This window comes from Balaenoptera acutorostrata, chromosome 12, assembly GCF_949987535.1.
Source record: "Balaenoptera acutorostrata chromosome 12, mBalAcu1.1, whole genome shotgun sequence".
Classification (NCBI taxonomy): Eukaryota; Metazoa; Chordata; class Mammalia; order Artiodactyla; family Balaenopteridae; genus Balaenoptera; species Balaenoptera acutorostrata.
This window is the reverse complement of record NC_080075.1, coordinates 58,419,857-58,437,795: the sequence shown is the minus strand read 5'-3', so window position 1 is coordinate 58,437,795 and position 17,939 is coordinate 58,419,857. Positions and strand designations below refer to the sequence as shown.

At 41.2% G+C, this 17,939-nt stretch overlaps 1 protein-coding gene across 2 annotated transcripts in view; it reads right to left on the bottom strand.

Annotated features, from left to right (window-relative positions):
* Positions 1–17,939, bottom strand: part of THADA (THADA armadillo repeat containing) — a 314,299-nt gene that overhangs the window by 70,759 nt on the left and 225,601 nt on the right. For both annotated transcript variants that reach the window (XM_057557813.1, XM_057557812.1), the window contains exon 31: positions 10,209–10,303. In XM_057557813.1, coding sequence (XP_057413796.1) covers positions 10,209–10,303 — 95 coding nt within the window. The remainder of the gene's footprint in view (positions 1–10,208; positions 10,304–17,939) is intronic.

Sequence of the window (17,939 nt, the reverse complement as noted above, 5' to 3'; positions counted from 1 at the left end):
GAAATGTGCGAGAGATTTGAATAGACCCTTTACCAAGAAGGATATATGTATGGCAAATATGGTACACGAAAAGGTGCTCAGCATAACTGGTCATTAGGGAAATGCAAATTAAAATCACAGTGAGACACCACTACACATGTACCAGAATGGCTAAAATTAACAAGAGGGGCAATACCAAGTCTAAATGAGGATGCAGAATAACTGGACCTCTCATACATTGCTGCTGGGAATGCAAAGTGGTAAGGCCCTTTGGAAAACAGTTTGGCAGTTTCTTATTACCTAAACAATCCTTATCATATGACCTAGTAATTCCTTTCCTAGGTTTTACTTATGAAAGATAAAAACATATGGCCACACAAATACTTCTATGCTCAGAGCTGCATTATTCACAATTTCCAAAAAGTGGAATAATGCTACCAGAGCTGCATTATCCACAATTTCCAAAAAGTGGAAGCGCCAAAATGTATTTCAACTGGTGAATTAATATAAACAACACATGCATATAATGGAATACTACTCAGCAAGAAAAAGTCATGACTCACATCACATTAATAAAGGACAAAAATTATACGATCATCTCATTAGATGCAGAAAAAGAATTTGACAAAATCCAACACTCTTTTATGATAAAAACACCAACAAGCAAGAAACAGAAGGGACTTCTTCAACCTGATAAAGGGTATCTATGAAAAACCCACAGCTAACACCATATTTAATAGTGAAAGACTAAAAGCTCTCCTCCTAAGATCAGGAACAAGGCACTTCCATTCAACATTGTACTGGAAGTTCTAGCCAGGGTGATTAGGCAAGAAAAATAAATAAAAGGCATCCAGATTGGAGAGGAAGAAGTAAAACCTATCTCTATTGCACAGGGCATGATCTCATATACAGAAAGTTCTAAGTCCACAAAAACAGACAAACAAATAAACAAAAGTAGGTTCAATAAGGTCATGGGATAAAAGATTAATATAAAAATATCAACTATAGTTCTGTGTAGTAGCAATGAACAATCCAAAATTGAAATTAAGAAAATAATTCCATTTACAACAGTATCAAAAATAATAAAATAGGAATAAATTATTTAACAAAAGATGTTCATGAGGTGTACACTGAAAATTACAAAACATCACTGAAAAAAATTGAAGACCTAAATAAATGGAAGGACACCCTGTGTTCTGATCTGAATATCTGAAGATATAATATTATTATAGTGACAATACTCCTCAAATTGAACTACAGATTTCACATAATACCTATCAAAATCCTAATTGACTTCTCTTTTTCCAGAAGTTGACAAGCTGATCCTAAAATCTGAATGAAAATGTAAGGACTCAGCCAAAACCATCTTGAAAACAAAGAACAAAGTTGGAGGACTCAACACATCCTGATTTCAAGTTACCATAAAGCAACGATAATCAAGACAGTGTGGTCCTGGTATAATAAGGACAGACATACAGATCAATGAAATAGAACTGAGAGTCCAGAAAATCCATGTATTTATGGTCACTTGATTTTCTGACTGACCAAGGTGCCAAGACAATTCAGTGGGGAAAGCTGAAGTCTTTTTTAAACAAATAGTGCTGGGACAAATGGATAGTCACATGCAAAAGGATGAGGCTGGACCTGTACCTCACACCAAATACAAAAATTAACTCAAAATGGATCAGAAACCGAAAAGTTAAGACATAAAACTATTAAATTCTTAAGAAGAAAATGGATACAAGTCTTTGTGACCTCGGATTAGGCAATAGTTTCTTAAATATGACATTAAAAGCATAAGCAACAAAAGAAAAAACAGGTTGGACTTCATCAAAAGTAAAAATTTTTGTACATTAAAGGACATTATCACAAAAGTTGAAAGTCGGTGCACAGAATGGGAGAAAGTATTTGCAAATCGTATATCTGATAAGGAATTAATATCCAGAATATATAAAGAATTCTTACAACTCAAGAATGAAAAGACAAACAACCCAGGGGATCAGAACAGACATTTCTCCAAAGAAGGTGTACAAAATGGCTCATTAGCATTAGAAAAGACTCCCAACATCATTAGCCATTAGGGAAATGCAAATCAAAAGCACAATGAAATACGACTTTATACCCACTAGGATGGCTATAATCAATAGATGGACAATAACAAGTGTTGTCAAGGATGTGGAGAAACTGGAAACCTCATGCATTGCCAGCGGGAATGTAAAATGGTGCAGTCTCTTTGGGAAAAGTTTGGCAAGTCCTCAAAAAGTTAAACTTAGAGTTGGCACATGGCCCAGCAGTTCTACTCCTAGGTAAATACCCAGGAGAACTGAAAGCCTATATCCCCACAAAAACCTGTCCATGGATCTTCATAGCATTATTATTCATAACAGCCAAAACGTGTAAACAATCCAAACGTCCATCAACTGATGAAACAAAACATGGTATATCTAACAATGGAATATCACTCAGTCATAAAAAAAGAAAAGATTCATGCTACAAAATGGATGAACCTTGAAAACTTTAAGTGAGAGAATCCAGACCCAAAAGGCTATACGTTGTATGATTCCATTTACATGAAATGTCTAGAATAAGCTTTCAAAAACAACTTGCTTAACTAATTTAACTGACATGGGCAACTAGTTTCAGATTATCTGTGAGGACTGGGGTTAGAGTGGGGCAAGACAGGAACACATAGAAAACTGAAATCACGGATGTTCTGAGACCCCAGCTGCCTACTGGAACAGTATTTGACTCCTGGGGTGGAAATGTGAGTACGAAGGTTTCATGACATGGTTCTGTTACAGATCCAGACACTTGGCCCAACTCTCAACACTATTAACTCTGGTCACAGAAATGGGCAGTGGACCAGGAGCCAGGAAAGCTTGACTTTTTCACTAACCAGCTGTGTGACCTTGGGCAAGTCACTTAATTGTTACAGTTTCCCCTCTACTTACTGATGAAATGATCTCTAAACTCTAAAATTCTAAGAATTATGGGCCAGTGTACTCAGCACCGGGCTTGGAATTAACAAGGGGTCAATACCACATGAACCTGGCAATCTAATAACACATCCTGTATTATTCTTTCTGAATGGTAGCTAGGAATCATCTGCTCATTTTAGGAGCTCACTGTTCCCTGGGAAAGAGACTTTTGGCAAAAGCAACAGTTCAGATGACAGTCCCAGTGTTTTGGAGAAAAGCAACTAATTTATTGATAACAAAGCCTATTTTTTTTTTTGAAATTTCATAGCTGCAGACCCATAAATACAAAGTCCCCAGAAGACTCTAAAAATATGTTCTCAATTCCCTTTTATCTCCCATCCAGAGCTGAGAGAATAGCATCAACTGTGTCATATTAAACACATCTGCATCCAACACCGATAAAAGTGCATGACCGAGGGAACAGATAAGAATTGTTTTCAATTTGTTCAGATGGAATTGGTTAAATTTAACCTAATTAGACCAAATAATCAAAGCAGGTGTTTGTAAGTTGCCAATGTTTTTATTCTCTGTAATTGTTTGGCTATATTTCCCAGGAACTTAGGTAAAGGAAGTTATAATATGTCAAAAAAAATCATTGACCTTATATTTATTCTTGTCACACATATATTATTCATGTCCAAGGCAGTACAAATACAAGGCATCACTGAATACTTCTCACAGATTTTTACCATTTAACCACCATCAACATCTAGGCTGGTCTTTGGGAGGGCTTATGTTACCGAACTTCCATGATACAAACACAAGCAGTAAAAAATGAGAGCCTGTCTTCTAATCTTGTACTGATCTACAAGGCACACTGACTTGGCATTCAGACTATTTAGGGATCCTGACTTCACGCTCACAAGCTGGTCACTTTTAAGGCATTTAGAAGAAAAATAATAACAATAATAAAAGTTACATTCTAGTTAAAACAAAATGTTTATTGCACTTGGCAGAATGATGAGATCCAAACTATAAATGCCAACTAACAAAGAAACCACAAAATGCGGTCACCAGCAGCCTGGTATTAGGAAGTCTTTCATGCAGTGGCTGTAGGTCCACTTTCAAAGGGAAAAAGGGCAGGTAGCTGCCCGGGAGCGTTAAGCTTTCTCTTTCTAGTAACTAGCCCTGGGTACGCTCTCATATTATTCCACACACCCCGGAGACGGGAGATAGCAGTGCAGGCAAGAAAGTCCCCATAAAAGCATGTGATCGTGAAGCTACTGGAAAGGGGGATCCCTCTCTGAGGCCTGGGGATTCTGCAGCAGCGGCAGAAGCCCGGGAAGCTGAATCAGCATAGGGGGTCTAAGGCACCATCCCCGAGACAAGAAGTGGTTTTCCTGACTCAGGCCTGAGTGTGCTGCGGGACCACGGTGGAGGTGGCTGGAGAGCTCGGGCTCTGCTCTCTTACTGTACAAGTGACGTCGGGCAGTTGCCTCTGTTCCTCAGTTCCCTCACGTCTAAAATGAAGGACCACTAGTACCTCCTTCACTAATGTGTGCAAAATGCTTGGCACAGTGCTTGGCATGAAGGTAAATGCTCAATACACACTGGCCATAATTATTACGATCCCTACAAGGGAGATGATACTGAAAATAATGTTTCCTAAAAATTAGAATGTAATGGGCCTCCTATATACATTTCAGGGGTAGGGAAACAGCCTTTTGAGATCACTTACACGATGTGGGTAGGATGGACAAATCCTTCTCCACCTAAAACATTTTTTGGAAACTGTTATTATGTCCTTTCTTTATTTCTTTGGGAATAACTAATCCTCTTCAAGATTCATATTTTAATATGTAACACATAATTACAAAAGAAAGAACGGGGTTACATAAAATTAGTAAAATGGAGACTAGGAAAGGAAAAATCCACTCATAAACCCACCAAGAGAACTTAAACTGAAAGTCAGACAGTGCAAATAGGTAAGATATTTGTTTAAACACTTGGTAAAAGAAAATGTTCAATTCAGTAGCTGTGAAAAACACAAATTTAAGGGGTGTGGGCATAAGAGAGAAATAGAAAGTCCACCTCTCAGAAAAAAGGGAGTAAATATTTAGTCAAGTCTCAGATAGTATTTCAGTAAACAGATATTTCAATGGAAAATTTCCAACCTGAGAGCAAATAATTTAAAATGGGTTTAAAATGAGAATGAAAGCTCTCCATTTCCCTGTCCCTGCCCAGACCTGTAACCCAGCCTCTGAGTACTTGGAGCAGTTAGGCTCTTTCTTCCTCATCCCCCCAACTCCAACTGGAGACTATAATTTTCTTTCTAGCAGGAAACTGATATATACTAATGATGACAGCTGGATTCAGAAGAGGAAAAAGAATACAGGGGACAGAGAGTCCTTGTGGGTTTAAATCACTTTAAAACTCAAAACAAAACCCCCAGATTTGGAATTTTTGAAACCTAGTTAATGGCTAAGGAAACCTCAAATGATTGGGAAGTACTAAGATAAAAGTTTGAATTACACAAAACACATCATTATCTTAAGCTGTTCTAATCATCTTCTCTGCCTTCCCCCTTCACTGGTTTTCTCATTGTTTATGCCCCCAGCCCTTCAATGTTCTAAGACATTTTAGAGGTAGAAATAGCCTTCCAAGGTCACTTACAGAATAGTGTTTGAGAGGAGACAGGCAGATCCTCCTCCGTCCAAAAGAGTTTCCCAGAAATTGACATTACTTCTTTTCTTTTGGAACAATTAATCTCCTTTAAGATTCATATTTAGATACAGTTATTGTTGAAATACATGTATATACACACATATGAATAAAACAGAATTATGTTATATAAAATTAGTAAAATGGAAAATAAGAGGAAGAAACCCCCCTAAAATCACACCATGCTAAAGCAACAATTTTCAGCATTGTACTGCCTTTAACTCTAGTCCTCCACTTCAGACCCCCCATCTCCCAAACCCTCAATGATGGTTATGACAATACCCTGACATTCCATGAATGCATTTACAGTCACATTCTTTTTCTGTGGCAAAGGAAGCTGGCTCCATTAAGGATCCTAAGACTCCTTTAAGGATGGGGGCACAGAAAATGTCACTCTGTCTTAAAAACCACGTGACCCTACTCTCTGTCTTATATCCTCCGATAATCTCTTTTGTCTACAGGGTCAAGTTCGAGCGCCTTAGACTTCAGACCATGACGCCCTCCTTGACTGAGTTCCTGCCTCCCAGCCTCACTTCTAGCCACACCTCCTGTCCTTGAACCCAACACTGCAATCACACTGTCCCAGTTCTTTGACAGCTGTGCTGACGTGAGCCTCTGTGGCTTCAGACATGCTCCTTCCTCTGTCTATAATACCCACCTGTCCTTTGCCCATCTGGTGAATTTCTACTCATCTTCAAAACTCTGCTCAACCACCTCCTCCTCTATGAAGGCTTCTCTGTCCTCCCAAGTAGAAACGACCTTTCATTCTTTAGTGCCTCCAATGTATCCCATACACACTTCCTTTATAGCATCTGTAATCCCTTTTTGGACCTCCTTATAAGCCCCAAACGTATCATGTGTCTCTCCAGATGTAGGTGCTTAACTTGTCTGACATTAGCATGTCATGTCTGATGAACAAAAAAAATTAATGAACAACAACCACAAGATGATCCTTTTCTGGATCAGTCAGAGGGGCAGCAGCATCCCTAATCAAGTGGATTCCAAAGTGGATTCTTGACATTCCATGCCAGGTATGCTTCAGTGTTTTCCTAGGAAAGCAGGCATTTCTTCTTTCTTGAAAATGTTTAAGAACATGAGGAGAGTTGTAAATGTGAGGGACTGACCATAACTCTGCCAGGCTGCAGGAAACTGGATTAGATGCATAGTTTCCAGCCAGTGATAATTATAACGATGATAATAATATTAATGGTAGCTAAAATTTATTGAGCACTTATTCTGTGCCATGCAAAGTACATTCTTTACATAGGACTTTACATGTGTTAGTTGACAACCACTCTAAGGTATAGATCCTATTATATCCCCAGTTACAATTGAGGAAAAGTGTCTCAGAGAGGTTAAATGACTTGCCTAAGGTCACAAAAGCTAGTAAATGGCAGACCTGGGATTCAAACCTAGGGATCTAGCTTTAAAGCCTATGTGGTATACTCCCTACTCCGAGCTCTGTGAGCTTTAGAGGTAGATAGATGTATATTTACAAACGTATACACATAATATATACATTTGATTTGAATTCGGAAAATGAATTTACATGTGATTGATGCATGAGTTTAAGTAAGAGTTGTATCTTGATGACACCTGTTACTATTCTAAAAACTGAGGAAAATTCTGCATTTCAATCAATCAGTTAATAACAAATCCATTTAACGCAGGCCTACTACTTGCTTAGTTGGGGGACACAGAATCTAACCATGATCTATTCTTTCAAGGCATTTACAAGGTAAAACTGTCACGACAATACTTAGAAATCATACTGAAATCTACACATCCAGGTAAGTGATCACCTTGTTTGGTGATACACTTAGCTATTGCTCAAACTGCCTTTGGAAATAATTTATGAAACACACAAGAATCGATTTAATTATTTTAAGCTCACAGTTTACTTTTATCCTAAACAGTGCTATCTACCTTAACTGCCATTTTATTTGACATTTGGTTAGTTCTAAATATCTAATTCATCCTCAACGGAGGAAAATTTGCTACCACTATTTGTGTGGATGTAGTATATGAATATATACAGCCATACAGAAGACACATACATATATATATCCTGTGGTTTACGAGGGCAATTCCCAAAGGACTGGAAAAAATCAGTGCTTGTCCAATAGGAATATATGAGCCATATATGTAATTGATTTTCTGATAGCCACATTTTAAAAAGAAACAGATGAAATTAACTTTAATAATACTTTTAATTTAAACAAATATATCAAAAATATTATCATTCCAATGTGTAATCAATATAAAAATTATTGAGAAATTTAACCTTTTTTTCATACTAAGTCTTCGAAATTTGGTGTGTATTTTTTTCTCATAGAACATCTCAACTTCGATCAGCCACATCTCAGTTGTTCAAGAGCCGCATGTGGTTAGTGACTGCCATACTGGAGAGTGCAGGATTAAATATTTAGAGCTATAGCTGTCATGTTAGAAAAAGAGTAAAAGTGCCCCATCCCTTGCATATCTTACTCTGCAAAGTAATGACTCTAAGAGGTATAATACATTGATGCAAGTGAAATACTGTTGAGTAATAAACAACAGCTTGTGATCACATTTAATTGGGGCACGAATGCTAAATGATGTAAGAGTTTGTGGAAAGGATGATTCCAAAAGGCCGAAGTCATCTTCATGGAGGAACCTAGCTCATCAGTAAAGGACAGGCAATTGGAGAAGAAAGAAGGGTTTTTTACAACATTCAAGGGTTAAACCCTTCCAGACAAGGAATAATGGTACGAATACACCAAGAAACACTTAGTTCAGAAAAACCTAATGATTATAGTCAACCACACAACTATGATAGGAACCCAGTGAATGGATTTGTGAAGTAGTGAGCCACTCTTTCACGGACAAGGCTCTTTAGACATTAAGCAGAGAAGTATTACTAAGCTACATGAAATTTGGAACTGAAATACAAAAATGGTAGAAATCCCACATGATTTACTTGGTAACATCTGATTCATAATCTCTTTATATAAAATCTCTGGACCCCAGTTAACTCAAGTGTAAAATAAAGTGGACGCAACCCTGAGGTCCCTTATAGCTAGGGTGACCTGTGATTTATTGTGCAAACCTGGACACTTTCAAGAGTAAAAGGGGTACTATTAATAATTATGCTGGGATAAGAGGTATAAACTAGAAGCGTTTCACAGTCATAAAACTATATGATCCTCGGGCTTCCCTGGTGGCGCAGTGGTTGAGAATCTGCCTGCTAATGCAGGGGACACGGGTTCGAGCCCTGGTCTGGGAAGATCCCACATGCCACGGAGCAGCTGGGCCCGTGAGCCACAATTGCTGAGCCTGCGCGTCTGGAGCCTGTGCCCCGCGACGGGAGGGGCCGCGATAGAGAAAGGCCCGCGCACCGCGATGAAGAGCGGTCCCCGCACCGCGATGAAGAGTGGCCCCCGCTTGCCGCAACTGGAGAAAGCCCTCGCACGAACCGAAGACCCAACACAGCCAAAAATAAATAAATAAATAAATAAATAAATAAATAAGAAAATCCTTAAAAAAAAAAAAACTATATGATCCTCTTCTACCAAAAGGATGCAACAGCTACCCCTATGCAGGGACGTGGAGCTGATCAAAGTCCAGGTGTGTTCTTATTACCTCTGCATGGCCACAGGGGCCTTGTGGGCTAATATGCATTGATACGAGTGAGGCAGCTTCGCACCTCCCCCCCAAAGCATTTTAAATTGGCTTGAATTTGGGAACAGGGTTCCATATGGACAGAGCTGGACTCTGACAGCCTGAATATATTTACTGAAGACAACAAATCATTGACAGACTAAATGTAACAGAGGAAAGGCCTGGCCTGCTTGTACTCAGAATCTGACTTTGTAATTGTAGCCTCCTTTAGACAGGCCTAATCAATTAGAAGAGGCTGATTTTAACCAGTTGCAGGCTCATTACCCTGCATTCCAGTTTGTGTTGATGAAAATCAGTTTCAGTCTGTGGCCTGGAACTCATGTACAGCACTTCCTGAGGCCTCTTATATAAACACATCAAAACATTTTTTTATTTGGAGCTGCCCCTCTCCCTTTTAAGAAAACCACTTTGTGAATCATGATGAAAATAGAACAATTGCATGTGGATCTGGGGCCCATACCAGGAAACATACATGACACCAAGGAACACGTATAAAGTCAGAGCTCAAGGTAGCGAGGGGTGGATTTGAGACTGAGTCTCAAATATCCAGGCTCCAGCATCAAATGAGTCCACTCGGTTATCTACACAAACTGGAACAGGATGAACTCTGAGTTATTGAAAATGACGACCTTTCAAAGAAAATGCATGAAATAGGAAAGAGCCAAGGTCTCAGAAATACAGAGGGTATCTGAGTAGAGTCCAGACTCTTCCCTGAATGACCAAATAGAAAACAAACTTGCAACTAAACAAGGACAAGTTTCCTTGGGAAGCTTCTATGAGGAAACCGTATGACACTATGTTTAATTTTGATATGTGGTTAGTCCTGCAAAAGTAGAAGGTGGGGGAGTGCGTGGTAGAGCCGCTCAAAACCCTACCTGCATTTCAAAGACCTGTAATCATTCCAAAATATGATATAAATATGACTCATACCTGGCTGGTTGTCTTTTGAGGGTTTGTCAAAACAGCAAGTCAACAGGAAGAGAATATCAATATACACAGCTCTGGTCACCAAACATGGATTTTGCCTAGAAAGGTAAAGAACAGAAAATAAATCGATATTTTCTCTCTCTGCGGCCTGAGTCACAGAAAAGAGAAAATGGGTATTTTCTACCAGGCACGTCATGAGGCTTAGAGAGTGGTAACGAATGCTAAAAATGATGGACAGTCACCAACGGTGAGAACACAAGAGCAAGTCAAGTGAGACAATGAAATCCTACTGCATATGGTGGAGGTTGGGGCTGTGAGTGTACGAAACAGAGAAAACTCTATGCTCTGGCTCCAAAGAAAATTAACTGAAAACAGACGACAACCAATATCTGATCCCACTTATTTGGAAACAAGGGGGTGGGGGGAATACGACACCATTTTCTGTTATCTTCCTCTGAACTGGACAAATTTAGGGGGAAAATCATTGGTTATGAATATCACTGATTTAGCATTTCGGAGAAGGAGAATTGCACTCACATATGATAAACCATATTTACGGACTTAAAATAACCAGCTGAAAAAACAAACACGCGAAAAGCATTAACAAACGCTGCAACAGACATTCCTTTCCCGATAAATGAGATTTTTTTCTTCTTTCAATAAATGGAGCAGCTCTTTTTTACGCTTTGAACCACACGCTGGAAAAAGTAAGTGGGCTCCTATTTAGGGGGTCTAGATAAAAAAGAATGAAGACCTTCTTTTGAGTACAGCACTGAAAGTCCCCGGCTCTGAGCCTCAGTTCATATTGACCATGAAAAGGGCCCAAACCTCCTTGGTGCACTAAGAACTCAGTGCAAGCAGGAGAAACAGTAGGGACAGATCTGGGTTTGAATGCTGGCTTTGCCACTTAGTATCTCTGTAACCTGAATCAGATTCCTGACATGTACAACTGACACCCTAATCACCTCACGGTGAGTCACTGTGAGCACTGATGTGGTACATTCCCTGAGCTGCTTCCCTGCCTCCCACCTAAGATGAGGGAAGGGCACAAGTTCTGGCTAGTATATTTCCATCTGGCTTGATGCCTCAATCCATCCTTCTCATTCCCTGTAAATTAACAGTTTTACCACTTCCCTAAAGTTTATTCACACTCTGTCCTGAACAGAGTATCCCCATATCCTAGGGATACGCATGATTTGCATGAAAAGCAAATCAGATACTTTTAAGTTAAAACTGTCTTGTTTCAAGTTCTCCCCATTGTTGACCTGCCTCACTTCTGTCCCACTGACTTGCTTCACCTACAGTATCTGCTTGCTCCCCGACATAACTACTAGTTTACGTGGATACCTCACATTTGGCCTAATTTCATACCTACACCTGGCTATTTTTAAAAATTAGTTTTAAAAAACAGGTAACACATGCCCAGGGTATAAAAATAATTCAAACAGTACAAAAGGGTATGCAGTAAAAATAAAGTTCCTTTTCCATGCCCCCACCATCTACCCACATGTTCTATCCCGAGGCAACCGCTATTACAACTCTGTACAGTATACCCTGCCAGACACATTCTATTCATTTACAAGCATCTATCTATAGCTACCCACTTGTTTATTTTTATATAAGTAGTGGTTTACTACATACTAAGTTCTGAGTATTACTTTTTTTCCCACTAATATATTTTAGATATATCATTCTATTAAAAACAGAGATTTGCCTTATTTGTTAAATAGTTGTGAACTGCTCCATTTCATGGATGTATGTTATCGGTCTTTTCCTTATTGATTTGTAGGAGCTCTTTGCATATTAAGGAAATCTGCCCTTTGTCACATGTGTTGCAAATATGTTTTTGTAGTTTATCATCTGTCTTTTAACTTTATTCATAATATTTTTTGCAATTCAAAAATGTTTAGTTTTATGCAGTCAAATATATTAATATTTTTATCTATGCCTTCTGGATTTTATGTCATGCTAACAGTCTAACCCTTCTCCAAGATAAATATAGATATATATTTTTAAATTTTCCCATATTTTCTTCTAGTACTTTATAGTTCCTTTTTTTGTTCTTGTTAACACTTTGATCTATTTGGAATTCCCCCTCCCCAAATGTTACCCCTATCTTTTGTCTCTATCCAATTTTCCCCAGGTCAGTCCATAACTTGACCTGTGAAGTTGAAAAGCCCACAGTCTATGAAAACTTCTGTAATGATATTTCCAGTTCTGGCATTTCCACTGTTTAACAGGTGGGATATCCTCCCTTCCTCCCAAAGAAACGGTCACTCAAGAAAGAAAGCAAGAAAACCTAATGCCAGGGGTTAATGAATTATCAGACATGAAGCACAGGGCTGAATAATAAATGGTCTGCAGATACCAGGTGGAAGGCCTCCTGAGCATCCAGCTTTGAGCTAGGTGCTGGGAAGAGATGCACATGAAATGATTTCTGACCTCGGAGAGTTTTGTCTCATTATGGAGACAGAAATAAAGACAAAGTTCGGGACAGGATGTAAGGAGTTAAGGGAAAGAACGTATTAGGGTGGACTGGAGACATGGAAATGGGTTTATGAAGATGTAATTCCAACTGGACTGTGAACGATGGGAAGAATTTAGATAGACAAAGTTGACAAGGAAGGGGATTTTGAGAGGGGGCAATAGATGTAGGAAGAAATGAGTTTGGCTTGTCCAGGGACCTGGAGAGACCAGCCTGGGAAGACAGAGAATGTATCGAGAAGGTGGAAACAAGAGTGAGGCAAGCCAGGCTTTCAGGAGATGGGATACTCCGTGCTAACTTGTGCTCCCTGGTGTGCTCCTTGCTCCATTTGGCCTCAGACAGTCATAGCTTCTCACCCTAGATGTTTTTCTGCTGGTGAAGCCATACGGAACCATAAAGGGAAGTTTTTGGGAAACTGGTTTGACTTTCAAGTCTGGAGGAACTCAGGGGCCTCCCTTCCTACCCCTGACCCTGCAGGGTTTCAAGCCTACTTTCCATGAGATTTTTAGCTAGGTTAATGTATATTTTTAAATTTCTAAATGAATAGGGAGGAAAGGCTGGCAATCTTTAAAGCCCCCGGCCAGGCTGAAGTGTTCTGCGTCTTCTCTTGACCTGGCACAGGCTGCCGACCTTGCAGGCCTCCTGGGACACCGCAGGGACCACTCTGACTGCTCCCGTAACTGCGAGGCTCTAGGCCAAGTCTAACGTAGTCTAACGAGATCACAGGAGGCTCCCTCAAAGGCTGCCGCTCTTGATTCCAGGAAACAGAGAGGATCCGGGGCTACAAGGGAGTCCATCCATGGCTTCTCCTTCGAGACTGACTCAGAGAGAAATTCTGGCCTGCAGTCCACTGTTCGAGGCTCCACCCTCGAGGACAGCTTCAGCCTCAGCCTCAAAACACTGCTGTCTGGAATCAGAGTTGGGCTTCACTCTGAACTGGCTTCTAAGTCAGGAAAATAATTTTTTTTCTCTTTCTTTTTCTCTCCCTATTACTTGATGTTTGTTCTGACTTGGAAATGGTACAGTGTGAGTTCAGGGTGAGCCAGAGGTTTGTTCTCAGTCTGTCAAGCCACTTTGATGATGGGAATAAAATCCTGGGAAAGAGCAAGCCAGCTGGACAGGAAACCGAGCCACAGGGTTTTGGTGGGTTTGGGGATTTTTTTCTTCCCCCAAATGGAAAAATCCTGGCATGGGGCATGGTGTAATAAAGATTTAGAGTGTTCGAAAAAAGTCAGGAGTGGTCAGGGTCTAACAGATGGGCTGAAAAACAGCATAACAGTGGTTTTAGAAGGAGTAGCAGGAATCAGGTACTATGAGGACTAAGTTTACATATATAAAATGAAATGAAGGGCTTGTTAAAATTCTTTCTTCCACTCTTTTTATCATTTGTCCCTTGACAAACACCCACCTGAGAACCTGATCTCTGAACTTCATTAAACCTCCTGCCCTCTCTCCTGGAAGTTGGGAGAGGCAGAAGGCAGAGCAGAGACAGGAAGGCTTCCCAGACTCATCCACAATGGTCCTAGTGTCTAGAGGACAGCAGGAGCTCTTGGGAAGTCTGTGATAAATTATTCACTTCTCCAGTCCCTTCCGGAATCCCAGTGGCTGCAGAGCTTTTTAACTGCAGCCCATTCATTCAGAAAACATTTACTAAGAGCAAACTGAGAGCCAGGAATAGTGTCAGGGTATGGAAATATGAAGATGAAATGATTCAGTGACAGTCACTGCCCTCAAGGAACTTAGAGTCCTGAATAGTGTTTTTCAAACCGTAGGTTATGACCCATTTTGTTAGTTATGAAATAAACTAGTAGGTGGTGACCAGCATAAGAGAAAGAAACGAAGGAAGGGGGGGGGGATGGAGGAGGAAAGAGAGAGCTAGCTAGGGAAGGGAAGGAGGGAGAGATGAGGAAAATATAATCCCAGTACACCAAAGTAGTAAGGGTAAGCATCATTCCCTTAAGTTGTTTGTTATACACAGGATTTCTATAAAATCCTTGCCCAGAAAGAATTTTTAATAAATTATCTTTGATATGATATAAATAATTTACAAAATGTAATAATTTTAAGTAAAAATATTGATTGATTTAGCCTAACTCTTTTCTTTTTCTTTTCCAGGTTATAAGTCACCCTCTATTATACTGAATGGTATCAGTGGGGTATGCTTGATATCCAAAATGATGGTGGATATGTTGAACGCTAACATTCCCAAAATTAAATACTCTAATAAATCTTGAGTAAATTTCCTGTCTGTTGCATTTTTTTTTTTGCAGACTGTTCATATGTTACATAGACAGTAAAATATCAAACTATACAAGATTTCATAGGTGTATGTGTGTATATATGTATATATATGTGTATACACACACACACACACACACACAGTACAAAGTCATCTGTAAAATGTATTTCTTGTTGTGAATGGCTGTCAGAAAACCTTGAAAGCCACTAGTTTAGTGACAGAAACACACAACTAATCATATGGTATGATGGGTGCCCAAAGGAGGGGTTGACAGAGTGAAAATTAAGGATGGGGAAGGGGGAAATGCCTAGGTGAGTCCAGAAGTGCCTTGGCAAAGCTGGAGGATGAGGAGGAGTCTGGGAGACAGACTGTGGACAGAATGACCCCAGCAGAGGAAGCACCATGTCCAAAGATGACAGCATGTGACATGTTTGAAGAATAACAAGAAGTGCAAAGGGGATGTGGAAGGGGAGGGACAGCAGGAAATGACAGCGGATGGGTGACATGCCCCAAATGGGAGTGCTGAGGAGTGACTTTTAAGAGCTCCAAAAGCTCCAAAGGGTTGAACCCTAGTGGGACCCCATCGATCCAAGCCATGCTGGAAGGCTGGGATCCCTGCTCATTAGCATGAAGCCTTGGTGGGTTCCCTGGAAGAAACAGTTCACTTTGGACATACAAAACTCTTCCAGAAGAATTCACTGCCATCCTCAGTGGGCTGAAAACAGCTGTTCTGGCTTTAGGCTGCTAGCGTTTGTTAAGGTCTCTAAGTCCCAAGACCATATCTGGACTTCAACAGAGTCAGGGTCTAAAGTCACTCCAGTCTCCAGGGAATTACTCCCGCAGAATCCTGATTAGACTTATGGCTTAACTTTATTAATCTAGAAACCTTTACTAAGCACCATGGGGGATATCCTACTTGGAACAGAAATGGAGGGAGGGAATAAGGTTCTGGCCTTGAAGAGCTTATGGTTGCACGCACGTGCGTGTGTGCGTGTGTGTGCGTGTGTGTGTGTGGTGGTGGTGGGGGTAAGTGGAGAAAAACAAAACACACAACAAACAGTTTTAGAGAATGTCATGGAGGAGGGGTCTGGAGACATGGAAAGATTTGGCTAGTGAATGGAAAGAAGGAATTCCAGGCAGGAGAGTTCACTGGAGCAAAGATACAAAGGTGGGAACGTGCTTGCCACATGCCGGGAAGAATGAAGACCAGAAAATCAAATCGGTGCAGCTGGCCAGCTTGATGGCTTAGAATGACTCGGGGTCGTGAGTCCTGGCAGGGCCCCATCACAGCCCATTGTGGGCTCTTCCTCTAATCTGGGCTCCTATGTGGGCTCACTCCTACACAGGTCACTTCTGGTCTCCACCGCAATGAGTACAAAGCACGAGCAGCCTCTCACCGTGGAGCCAGCAGTGGAGTTAATGAAGCAATATCCCGGGGACCACCACTGGGCCTGAAATAGGCTGGAAAGAAGAAAACCAGAAAAAAGAGAGGGAAAGTAGGTGAGAAGGCAGGTGAGAAGTGGGGCCGGGGGTTGGGGGTGAAGAGAAGAGTAGAGAGAGCGGAAAAGTAGTAGAAGAGGGAGGAGGGAAATAGTCTCTAACGTGTTCCCACGCCCTGCCACGGTCCCCCACTGGACATGTGTCCAGCCACACCGTGTCCTGTATTTAAAACTCACTTCAAAGCCTGTCCTCTAGGAAACCTTCCCTGACTAGCCATTACAGAACAGCCTCTGAGGACAATCTGAATGGCTGACCTGACGGGATATTTTTTTGACCTTCCTCTGGTCTCCCAGAGATCCCGCTGGCCATCTTTGCAGTCCTCGGCAGTTTGAGACTCTGCGACGAGGGTAGCCGTCTGCAGACCAGACGCCGCCTCTCCCTCCATTTGGTTTTAAAAGGAAGAGCTGCTGTGGTTAGGAGGCAGGAGGTACTTCTCTGATGCAGGCTACATTAAGTCATATAAATGTGGAAGTGTAAATTAAATAAAAAGAACCCCTCTCTCCCTTCTGACTTCCATTTTCACCACAGCCCCCAGCCAAGCAACCATCATACGGCATTCCTGGAGAAACAATAAGGGATTTGTTTAAACCAAGATGCCAAACGGTCATGAATTGCAGAGTATATATTTTTAAACAAGTTATTTTCCCCCGCTGTAACATCCAGAATTCAGATCTGCATGAGGGGCCAGCTGGCAGCAGCACGCAGGCCCTGACTGGCTACCCGGGACTGCTCGTTTACCTTGCCCTCCCCTGGGGGAGGGGAGGCGGGTGACGGCAGAGCTGCTTTTTTATGGTTATGTTCCAACTTCCATCCAGCCATTCTTGGTCTGGAGCTTTGCAAGTGTTTATACTCACACCCACATGTATAAGCTGCCCCAGAGCCCTCCTACTTGGATCTTCCTTTTAAAGTGAAGCCATCTTCGTGCCCTGCTCTGGTGGTTGACCAATTCGTAAGGAATTCTTACCAAGTCGTCATGCACAGAGCAAGAGACCATGAGCTGTGAGTCTGTCCAGAAAGGGACCAAATGTCCCACCATGTGCTACAGAGCACATGGGGCCGCCCCTGGAAAGGCTGCTTTTGTCCCTGGGGGATGGAATCTGTGAAAACAGAGGGCCATAACCACTTTACCAAGGTTCTGGGTCGGCACTCCGCAAAGGCCCAGGCAGTCTGCACGAGGCCCTGGGGCACTTCTTAGGTCAAGGTCGAAGCCACAGCCGCCTCTGCTTCCCTGGGAGTGCCGCTGCTCAAGAGGAACCCCACAAGCTCAATGCCAAGGCTTTGCCTTTCCCTCCATGAAAGCTCACCTGCCTTTTCAGAGGACCCCCAGGGAGCCTCCCACACCCCCAGAGGCCCTCATATTTTTCCATCTTTCTATTAGGCATCTTTTTCTCATTAATGTACTAACACTCAAGTTATGTGTACAGAATGAGGAAAAAGAGACCTTGTGTGGGGCTTGGGATTTGTTCAAAGCCTGAAGAAACCGTTTTAGAGAGTGTATGTTTTTTATTCC